This window comes from Rutilus rutilus (assembly GCF_951802725.1).
Source record: "Rutilus rutilus genome assembly, chromosome: 7".
NCBI classification, from domain to species: Eukaryota; Metazoa; Chordata; class Actinopteri; order Cypriniformes; family Leuciscidae; genus Rutilus; species Rutilus rutilus.
The window spans coordinates 44,825,370-44,838,089 of NC_140221.1; the positions used below are offsets into that span (position 1 = coordinate 44,825,370).

General features: G+C 35.3%; 1 protein-coding gene across 2 annotated transcripts in view; it reads left to right on the forward strand.

Annotated features, from left to right (window-relative positions):
- The first annotated feature begins 8,978 nt into the window (after positions 1-8,978).
- Positions 8,979-12,720, forward strand: part of mvb12ba (multivesicular body subunit 12Ba) — a 29,768-nt gene continuing 26,026 nt past the window's right edge. The window contains exon 1 of one of the 2 annotated variants that reach the window (XM_084415486.1): positions 8,979-9,488. In XM_084415486.1, the coding sequence (XP_084271612.1) occupies positions 9,441-9,488 (48 nt within the window). In that variant the 5' untranslated portion in view covers positions 8,979-9,440. The remainder of the gene's footprint in view (positions 9,489-12,720) is intronic. The other variant, XM_084415487.1, reaches the window with a different exon arrangement.

The window sequence follows — 12,720 nt, forward strand, 5'->3', positions numbered from 1 at the left end:
TGCCAGTGAAGTGTGAGGCAGTATTTGCTTCGACAGCCACAGCCCAACCCTCCCGTTCCTCACAGATTATCATTTATTTTCAGTTTGGACTGTCATTTTGTCTGGTTGATGGCTCATCGTGCTCAGTCTCAGGTGCAGGTTGTTGAAATAGCACTCGCAATTGAATGTGCGATGTCAGATTTTATCACTCCGTGACTAATAGTCACATTTAAATGGTGGTGGTACGTTCAGAGGTGGTGCATGATGGAATGACAAATGTTAATATTTCTGTATAAAACATCCATCGCATGCAAATGTTTACATATCACAATATGTTTGCATTATATTTTGTCTGTTTTATATGCAGTATATGGCATTAGGCAACATAAAAGTGTATGCCTGTGCATTCAGAATACATTCTCATTGAAAGATGAGCTGCGGTGAATCATATATTCACAACTAGCTGGACTACTCTCCTTATCTGTCTCTCTTTCTTGGTGTATGTGTATACGGATAGATAACTGGGTTACACTTTATTTTAAGGTGTCATTGTTACAGTGTAATTATATATTTAAGTACTGAGTACATGTAAGTACATTACTATAGGGTTAGGGTAGGATTAGGTTTTGCTTGAGGGTTAATTGCATGTTAACATAATTTTGTTATGCGTAAGTTATGCATAATTTATTATGGTAAGTGCATGTAACATATGTAACAAGGACAGTGTAAAATAAAGTGTCACCGATAACTGTACATGTATAGTACTTACACAACAGTGCACTAGCATTACTTGTCATAAGTAATTTGTTGACCTTTTCATAAATGCTTGCATGAAAAAGTCAAGTGTGGGTGAATGAAGCTGTACAATACCTTCTCAGCCTCCGGCAAACCCACAGATCGGCCTCGGAGACAGAGCCGTGCTCACTTGTGTATAATAAGAGTGTGTATCTACAGTGCCGGGATGTTTTACGCATTTCCTGCATGTACTTACTATATGTACATTTATATGTACACATCTATATGTACACAAATAGTAAATTTGTGAAGACTTTCAAATCTACTACATGAGCAAGACAAATAAAAATGTATTGTCTGTTCTTGATGAAATATACAAAATATATAGTTATATACTAAATATATATACTACATATATTCAACATATATATATATATATATATATATATATATATATATATATAATTTTTTGAAAAAATATTTTTAGCATATATATATATATATATATATAGTAAAACATTTTTTACATTTATATAGGCTATGTATATATGAGTGTGTGTGTGTGTTTTGAATATATTTTAGTAACTTATTTTTCCAGATTTTTTGACATTTTTCATAAAAACAATATTATTTACAGTGTATATATACAGTATATATATATATAGTTATATACTAAATATATATACTAAATATATTCAAATATATATATATATATATATATATATATATATATATATAGTAAAACATGTTTTTAATTTATATATGTATATATGTGTGTGTGTGTGTGTGTGTGTGTGTGTGTGTTTAATATATTTTGGTAACTTATTTTACCAGTTTTCTGACATTTTTCATAAAAACAATATTTAGTGTATATATATATATATATATATATAGTAAAACATTTTTTACATTTATATAGGCTATGTATATATGAGTGTGTGTGTTTTGAATATATTTTAGTAACTTATTTTTTGACATTTTTCATAAAAACAATATTATTTACAGTGTATATATACAGTATATATATATATATATATATATACAGTGAGGAAAATAAGTATTTGAACACCCTGCTATTTTGCAAGTTCTCCCACTTAGAAATCATGGAGGGGTCTGAAATTGTCATCGTAGGTGCATGTCCACTGTGAGAGACATAATCTAAAAAAAAAATCCAGAAATCACAATGTATGATTTTTTAACTATTTATTTGTATGATACAGCTGCAAATAAGTATTTGAACACCTGAGAAAATCAATGTTAATATTTGGTACAGTAGCCTTTGTTTGCAATTACAGAGGTCAAACGTTTCCTGTAGTTTTTCACCAGGTTTGCACACACTGCAGGAGGGATTTTGGCCCACTCCTCCACACAGATCTTCTCTAGATCAGTCAGGTTTCTGGGCTGTCGCTGAGAAACACGGAGTTTGAGCTCCCTCCAAAGATTCTCTATTGGGTTTAGGTCTGGAGACTGGCTAGGCCACGCCAGAACCTTGATATGCTTCTTACAGAGCCACTCCTTGGTTATCCTGGCTGTGTGCTTCGGGTCATTGACATGTTGGAAGACCCAGCCCCGACCCATCTTCAATGCTCTAACTGAGGGAAGGAGGTTGTTCCCCAAAATCTCGCAATACATGGCCCCGGTCATCCTCTCCTTAATACAGTGCAGTCGCCCTGTCCCATGTGCAGAAAAACACCCCCAAAGCATGATGCTACCACCCCCATGCTTCACAGTAGGGATGGTGTTCTTGGGATGGTACTCATCATTCTTCTTCCTCCAAACACGTTTAGTGCAATTATGACCAAAAAGTTCTATTTTGGTCTCATCTGACCTCATGACTGTCTCCCATGACTCCTCTGGATCATCCAAATGGTCATTGGCAAACTTAAGACGGGCCTTGACATGTGCTGGTTTAAGCAGGGGAACCTTCCGTGCCATGCATGATTTCAAACCATGACGTCTTAGTGTATTACCAACAGTAACCTTGGAAACGGTGGTCCCAGCTCTTTTCAGGTCATTGACCAGCTCCTCCCGTGTAGTTCTGGGCTGATTTCTCACCTTTCTTAGGATCATTGAGACCCCACGAGGTGAGATCTTGCATGGAGCCCCAGTCTGAGGGAGATGTTTAGCTTCTTCCATATTCTAATGATTGCTCTAACAGTGGACCTTTTTTCACCAAGCTGCTTGGCAATTTCCCCGTAGCCCTTTCCAGCCTTGAGGAGGTGTACAATTTTGTCTCTAGTGTCTTTGGACAGCTCTTTGGTCTTGGCCATGTTAGTAGTTGGATTCTTACTGATTGTATGGGGTGGACAGGTGTCTTTATGCAGCTAACGACCTCAAACAGGTGCATCTAATTTAGGATAATAAATGGAGTGGAGGTGGACATTTTAAAGGCAGACTAACAGGTCTTTGAGGGTCAGAATTCTAGCTGATATACAGGTGTTCAAATACTTATTTGCAGCTGTATCATACAAATAAATAGTTAAAAAATCATATATTGTGATTTCTGGATTTTTTTTTTTAGATTATGTCTCTCACAGTGGACATGCACCTACGATGACAATTTCAGACCCCTCCATGATTTCCAAGTGGGAGAACTTGCAAAATAGCAGGGTGTTCAAATACTTATTTTCCTCACTGTATATATATATATATATATATATAGTTATATACTAAATATATATATATATATATATATATATATATATATATATATATAGTAAAACATGTTTTTAATTTATATATGTATATGTGTGTGTGTGTGTGTGTGTTTTTAATATATTTTGGTAACTTATTTTACCAGATTTTTGACATTTTTCATAAAAACAATATTTAGAGTGTGTATATATATATATATATATATATATATATATATAGAGAGAGAGAGAGAGAGAGAGAGAGAGAGAGAGAGAGAGAGAGAGAGAGAGAGAATAATAATATCTTAAGAAGAGTTAATAATATCTTGTAATGAAAAAAAATGGCAAACAAAAGTCACTAAACACATTTAAAAAACATATATACATTAGCAAATACATTGTTCTATATATTTTCACATTATGTATTTTTAAGTAGCATACATTTTTTTATAATATTGTCACATTGTATGCCTGCTTGGCCACTGATATCTCTGCTTCTTTAGGGAGTGGACAATATAAGACAAACCTTTACTGTCATCCACAAAAAGAAGCCAAATCAGAGTTCAGTCGACATTGGCAATGGGATGCGGTGACCTCTGACCTCTCTGAGCCCGGCACTGGAGGTGTGATTGATAACCCCATTATAGAGAGAGAAAAACATCTCACACAAAGTGTGCTTCACCATGATGCATGCAAACAAACAATACAGAAACACACAAGTACAGTGCAAATAACTTAAATGTTATATATACACCATAGCCAAGTCATCATTCGCTGGAAATATTCCCCTCTGCCAAAATCATTCTCCGTTCAGCTAATGTACATGTGTGATCATTAGAAGCATGCAATAACCAATGGCTTCGACAAAGAAAGAGTAAATAATGACAGAATTTTCATTTTTTGGGGGTGGATCCCTAGTTTAAGGCTTGCAAAAACTAACCAAAGAAATATACTTTTAACACTTGATAATGAGGAAAGGGATTATGTAGATTCTAGAAGGATATAGACTGGAGAAGAACTCCCTTTGGAGGGACTTTGTGCTTTAGTAGTTTATTAGGGGTTATGGTAAGAGGCGGGACATTTCTCAAACATGCAAACAGTTGACCAATCACAACACATTGGTCCAGGTGACCAATCACAACACACTGGTCCAGGTGACCAATCAGAACACACTGAGCTTTATAGAGGGAGGGGCTTAGAGACAGGAACTAAACCGAGTGTTACTGACAGACTGGGAAGAGAGGAGCTGCAACAATGACAAATAAGGGGAAAATAATGTGTTTTTTGAACATTCGAGCATGAAAACCTGTTCTAGTAGAGCCCAAAATCAACATCAAGACTTTGAAAAAGGGAATAGGTCCACTTTAATTTACAGTACGCTTAGGGACAATCACCCAAGAGTAACTGGGGCAAAGTGCCCTGCACAAGGACATAAAGCTAATAACTCAGTCCTTACAGAACCTGAACTGGTTACCAGAGATTGAACCGCTACACCACTGGCTGCTGACTAACACTCTTATAAGATTACAAGAAAATTGTGGTTTTATGGAAATCGAGTGCATTTTGAGAGAGAGGTAGCATTTTGAAAAGAAAAAGAGTGAATTGTATCCAATAAATCCAAGGAAAGTGATATAGCGATTCATTCAATGTATGGAAAAATATAGTACAAAGCAGAGACAAAAATTAAATATAAAAATAATAACGCAATTTGGGAAAGAGTGAGGCGTTTAAAACAAGCATAAACAAAAATATGCTGTTGGAACTGAAGCCCTAGCAGTGCTGTGTGTGTGTCAGATAAACAACAACAAGTGCACATACACAACCTACACACCAACTGGACAGTGAAAACACTATATATACACCACAGCTTCTGTGCCAAGCTCATATGACTCGTCTGTACAAACGCTGTTTTTCAATATTCAACTGAAAAAAGACACACATTAGATATACACTATACTGTTCAAACGTTTGAGTCAGTAAGATTTCATTGATTTATTTAATAAAATGATAACTTTTATTCAGCAAGGATGCATTAAAAGTCACAGTAAAGACGTTTAAAACATTTCTATTTCAAATAAATGCTGTTCTCTTGGACAAATAATCTTCAAAATAATGTATCATCATGGTTTCCATAAAAATATTAAGCAGCACAACTATTAACGTTGATAATAATAAGATATAAGATCAGCATATTAAAATGATTTCTGAAGGATCATGGGAAATTCAGCTTTGCATCAAAGGCATAAATGACATTTAAAACTATATTCAAATAGACAACAGTTATTTTAAATTGTAATAATACTTCACAATATTACATTTTAATGTATTTTTGATCAAATAAATGCAGCCTTGGTGAGCAGAAGAGACTCCACTCCATACTTTTAAACGGTAGTATATATATATCACAATAACACTATTTCAGGCTAAACGAATGTAGAAATATGTGCATAATAGAATCATTAGTGTTTGCAAAATGCAAGCATCACTACTCCTCATAACTTAAAGTTAATGATTTGAACAAACTCATAAGCCTAAGTATTAAACTTTGGCTTATAACCCGTTTACTGTAAATTAAAGAAAGGAACCAAGTCATTTGTAGAAACCAGAACGCAATATAGGACCCTAGTAACTGAATAACACTATGCTAAAAAAACACCTTATCAACCGCATAGTAGCCTAAGGTGCGTAAACATTTTATCCATCCTCTACTTTATTTACTAATCACGCTTTTGTTCAAACAAGGGAAGAAAATACAGTAGATAAGCAGTGAACAGCCACTGTCAATATGGCTGTCATTACACATTTAGGATGTTTCTCTTTTTCTGACACACACAGCTGAATTCACAGACACAGGAGTTGATGTTGAACACACATCTCACACTGTAGCAATGCCACCCTCCTGTGGTCATACAGCAGGATCACACAAGGACAGGAGTCTTAGCTAAAGATGAGATTTAAGGTCAAGTTTAGTTTAAACCGTCTTTACTTCAATCCTTTCATATCTTCATAAGTAGCTAGAACTCACACTGAAACCTAGAAATGACATGCAACCGAAGCACTGAGTAGAGCAGAGGTTAAATACAAGTGTTTCACTCACCCTCGGCTTATTCCAAACCCGTGTGCAGTTATATTGTTCTGAGGAACACAAAAGATGAAATGTTGATTTATATAATTTTTTTACAATAACAGTTCACATTGATGTGACCATTTCAGATTATTCAACCAACGACCGCTGAAGTGTTAGCTGAACTAAAAATATTTAAAATAGTTTTTGCTTATTAAAATAAAATAAAATATTAGATGAAAAATGTACCCTTAAAAATCTTAAATGAAAATGAGAAACGTTGCCTTGACATTTAATTAGAAAATAGGTAGATAGATAAAATAATAATATAGAAATAAAGAAAATGGGTATAAAAATATAAAAATAAAATTGACAAAAGCACAACAAAACTACTAAAACTTAAAAGTATTGAAACTAAAATTAAAAACTGAAAACAAAAATAAAAGATAATTCAAAATATGAATAAATTCTACAATAATACATACCGTATATAATACTAAAATAACACCGGATGTTAGTCGTTATTCAGAGATGACTCCAAAGTTCTGAAAGTTGCAAAATGCAACACACACACACACACACACACACACACACACACACACACACACACACACACACACACACACACACACACACACACACACACACACACACACACACACACACACACACACACACACACACACGTTGGGTTTCCATGTTTAATGGGAATTTTCCATAGACAATAATTTAATATCCTATAATATCCATAATAATTTAACATAATAATCCCCACAAGAACAAGGATTTCGGATATTGCCATCTTTGTGGGGACATTTAGTCTCCATAACGTAGGGTTTACCTCAACCACACACACACACACACACACACACACACACACACACACACACACACACACACACGTACGCACTCACGCACGCACGCACACACACACAGGTTTAATACCCCTTAAACATCCAGTCTAAAGAAAGCATAACTTACAGGAAAGATCCTGATCATTTGAATTTATAACTTTGATTTCTGGAAATCATATTTCCATTAATAACACCAGCCATTGTGACACACATCTGACATGTGACAATACAATCATTTATAATTTGGGGGAGCCCTCCACTCTCACTAACTGATGGCATTACTAATGTAATTAAAGTGAGATTATCATGTGTGCATGGCACTCCAGATGGCACCGTTCAAAACGGTTGCAGATCAGCGGGCATTGCTGACAGGACATTTATACATTCAGATAACACATATCCAACATGAGCTGTTGCGTAGCATCAGCCTTCACATAACATTCACGATCACACATTTGGCCATGCATACATGCAAATTGTACATCTACAATCCTCAAATGTTAATGTCATCGATTAAAACCCCAGTTTGTGATGACAAATGAAATGGTGCAGAGATTCGCAATCTTCACATGCTAGTAAAGCGTTGGTCTCTGTTTACCTTAATCCTTCTTAAGAAGGAACTGTGGGCTTCATTACACCGATCTCATTCATTCTGATCTGGGGCATCAAGAGCTTTCAGCGTTTGTCCAATACTGTGAACAAAACACTCGGTCAATTAGATTTTATCTGACAACCATGATCGTGGTGTTGCTGCTAAATATCACTATCTCTATCTTTCACACTCAAACACACCTGGATATTTTAATCACAGTGTTTTAATCTGTGCATTGCAGATAACGTTTGATGAAGAGCAAAAAAATTACCTATTGAACATAAGCAATATTTACCGAGGTTAACCAGGGTTACCATTGTGCATATACAGCATCATTGAAATATAATCTGAAAAACTTTAACCCTCAAGATCTGATATGAAAGCTGTTTTGGTTACAGCAATACTGCCGTATTAATCAAAATATGTAACTTTTGGGCCTTTTCTCATATAAAACCATCAACATATTCGATAGCACAATCACAGTGAAACTACCATTTACAGCCATTAGTTAAAAAAAGGTTTTGAACATGGTTCCAGCATAATTACACAGCTTTATGGACCTGTACCATAGTATTCTTTGAAGTTCCTTTTGATGAACATGTAGGCCTACATGAATATGGTAATCATTGAGTACAGGGGTCTCAGTCTCCCAAATATGATCATCCTGGTGTGAGGGACCCCCATTCTAAAATTTAAAAGGTATACTGTGAGAAATTACTTGTGTGTAAAATATTATTTGGAAAATATTAGATGTATCATTTATATTATTAGCCCTATTTATTTATTTAAATCTAATTTAATTATTTATTTATTATCTTTTTACAAAAAAAAAACTGCTCTGCCATATGTATGAAAGTATAAAGCACCATAATATTAATAATCTGATACCATCACTGTACTATAATACCACATTACTTTAACTAAGGGCTGATAACATTAATTATTAAACGAAACAACTTATTAATTAATCAACATGCACAGGCTACCCTCTATATCTTAAAATCTCGAGATTAAATCTAGTTTTGCATTACAGCAAGAGTATTTTTTGATGTGTTTGTGTGTAATTGTTGGGTATTCAGAATATGAAACATATATTAAAAGGCAAAGACTTCATAACAACTACATCAGCAACAAAACACAGAACACACACACTCACACTCCTACCTCCCACCCACTCCTCTCCTCTCCTCTCCTCTCTCAGTTTCAGTGACTGGTTAGAATAGAAATGGCAGCTTCTGAGGATCCCTAAACGACTCTGGAAAATTAAGGAGAAATGCATCCTTTGAAATGGATTAACTGAGTTACGGGAATGTCAACAGTCCAGTCGTGAGCTGTAACGACAGGCAGAAGAGGAACCAGTGGCGTATATCTTTTCAAACAGCAGCGTCTGTCTGTCTATCTGTGTGAAGTATATTGGGGTAAGAGAGACGTCGATTAGCATTAGCACTGTTAGCTCCGCTTCTGCTTTCGCCCGCCCGAGCTTTCGCCCTGTTCCCGCCGCATTCCCTGCCGCTCCGCCCCGCTCTGCTCTTACGCGCTGCCGAGGCTCCTGCGGCCGCTGCTACCGCTGTGGGCTGCGGGTCATGAAAAGCTGCTTTTGTCCGAAAAGGAAGGACGCAGTGCATTTTACAGTTAAGTCAATGTGGAGTTGAATGGGTATATTGCTATTTGCACAAATATTGAGAAGAATAAGGAATATTTAGGAAATTAAATTGGGTTAGCTTGTTAGCTCGACTAGGATAAGTATAGAATATCTGTAAGGAGTCTCCTAGCAACCTGCCGGCTAATGCTAATGGCTAAAATTGGGCTTCAGCCAAATGATGAAACTGACTATTATTTATTCATATTATGGACTCAGTATATTATAATAACAACTAGATACGTGTATGAAATGTTTTAAAGAGTTGTGAATTGTTTAGCAGGATAGTAAATAATATTGAGTAGTGTTACTGTAAAGAATAATGATTTATTACATGTTTGCTTTTGTATCTTACATATCTGGTCATTTAAACAAAAACGGAGATGTTTCATGGTTATGAGGGAATAGAAATATGGATAAGGTGCTATATATTAATTTATTATGCAGAGCATTGCTTGTCTATTGGGCAATGTATTTGATCTGCTTTGGAAATCAAATTTAAGAGTGTCATATTGTCATTTAAGAGTGTCTTTTAATTCTGTGTTCATGATTCAGATCAGGGTTCCCGAGGGTCTTAATTCGCCCTTACACAAATTAAGTCTTAAGAAGACCAAAAAAAAAATTGTCCTGGTTTCCAATACATGGATAAACATCTTTAAATTAGGATTTACTTGAGATTCAAATGTAAAATGAAGCCTAGAAAACGTAACAAAATTAAGTGAGTGTTTATGCTTAAACTTTTTTTTGTAAAATGAATAAAAAAGTAATAGATATCTTTTGTACAGTAAGTTGTATTTCCAAACTTTGAAGTGTTGCTACTTGCTAATACTCCTTAGACATTTAAATTTAGATAGCATATTGATATAATGTATTCTCTTCAATTTATTCCATAAATGTTCATTACTTAGTATTTAAAAGGTCTTAAATGTACCTTCATAAAGCCTATACAGAAACATAGAAACTTATGAAGATATGAAAGGATTGAAAGCCTTTACAGATGTCTGACCTGTTATACAGTGTCGGCTGTTATTAAATTTACAGAAAGCAAGTGGCTGTGTAAACAGAGGTAATGCTGTAAGAAATAAATGCTCTCATGATTGGCTCTTTGAAAATGTTGAAATTGAATTTTCAGATCAGATTATCACCAAGATGCCTAATGAATTTGATAAGGCAAGTATGACATACCTATTTTGTTGTCAAATACTCCAGCATGGGTTAGAATAATCAGCATGTTGTTACGGCCAGAGTCTCTTCTGAATGCTGCTCTTGTTTGTGAGATTTGGAGCCGTAAATGTATGATTCATTTATAGACCAAGAGCTGCTTCGTATTTGTACGATAAATGTTGATATTGTATGTATTTTCTATAATGGATTCATTCCAAATTTGTGACACTGGTGTTGACATATTTCCATATTTTGATTAGCACCAGATCTCTATTTATTTTAACTCTCAAAATTGTTAAATATTCTTTTGTAGAGCTGTTTTCATACTGTTTATGGGTTCTTCCATGTTATACTTTTCACCATCCACCTATACATGCATGCATACATAACTGGATGTGGCTGCTAGAACCTGTGCTCATGGATTTGATTAGTTTCCCGTGATGATGTTTGCTTTGTCCACCTGTTCAAACAAGCATGCTTTCTTAGAGAGGTGATGTAAACTTGAACAAGCAATGAAACCAACACATGCAGGGCTCAAAAAAAAAAAAAAAAAGGATTTGTTTTCCTACTGGCATAGTTGGGATAGTAGATCTGATTTTGATTTGTCCTGTAAACTTTTTCACTGGCCCAGAAGTAAGTGTCTTTATCAACATTTTTAGCATTTAGTCAAATTACATTTATGCATTATGCATGACACTTTTACTAAAGATGAACTAAAGAGGTCATCAAAGAGGTAACACTATTCGTAATATACAAGGCTAGGTTTATTTGACAACTATATTAGGAATAACTCAAAAAAACAAACCGTGTGCGAACTGAATTGACAGCATAAATGCAGCAGTGGTGAAGCTTCTCTCAATCTGGCTCTGGGCCGTCCTTATTGTTGAGCCCTGAGATATCTCCCAGACTCCTCGGTTGGCAGTGTCTGTGCCATCTGAGGCTTCTCTGTCCTCCTGGCAGATGAGTGATATGAAAGCAGATCTGTCCCTAATGTCCGAGAGGCATCGCAGAGCCTTTCCTGCTCATGTTTCAGGAAGGATGCATCTGTTCTTTATGATAATTGCTTTGGTGTGCATTTTGTTTATGAAGATTCATCATATATTGGCTACTGGTTAGACATAGCCAGTTGAAAGACCAGCATGAATTTTGCTTTATTGTGATTTATCCAATAGGACATCACTGATGATAGTAACGTTCCTCTTTTTGGGGTAGGGATAGGAAAGCCTATTGCTAATGCCAGTGTACTTCTGCCAACATTTGATTGTTTAATAAGACTATTCTAAGACCATGTTTATTCAAGAATATGTCCTTCTTGGCTACACACACGTTTACATGCAGTTTCATCTTTCTAAGTCCAATCTGACTGCAGATTCCAAAAGTACTGTTTATATTATGAACCCTAAACTTTCCAATCCAGTTCAAATACTCATTAGCTATGTTTAAATGAACTAATTTTCATCTATTGAAATGAATCCAGTCCAATTTAAGATTCTGAAAGTTCTGTTTATATGAACCCTAAACGTAGTGATCCCATTCACATTAGGGCTGCGCGATTAATCAAAATCAAACCGAAATTGCGTTTTGACGTTGAGCCGCGATTATTAAATAGCAAAGGCTACGCTTTTCAGTTGAATAAATACATGCACAGTGTACTGTACTGTGTTAGTGAAGAGTGTCTCTGTAAATGCTGCTCCATCTCTGAAAAGCACTGCGAGCTTGAGTCGCTTATAACGTGCATTTGAAAAAGCAACATGCGACAAACATCTTCCCAAACTTGTGATGCGAAGCGTTCATAAAATCCGTTGTCCAACAAAAGACATTTAATAACTTGTTTATACTCACTTCATATCGTCAGTCGAGTTCCTTTGGTGGATTCTTATCACAGAAATAGGCAGTGCTTCTCACAAAAGTAGGCTATAGATCACAAAAGGAACTCGATTGACGATATGAAGTGAGTATAAACAAGTTATTAAATGTCTTTTGTTGGACACAGATTAGCTGTGTCGATTAGCATTGCATTATAAATACACGTTATTATTATTAAGAAAACACCAGAGAAG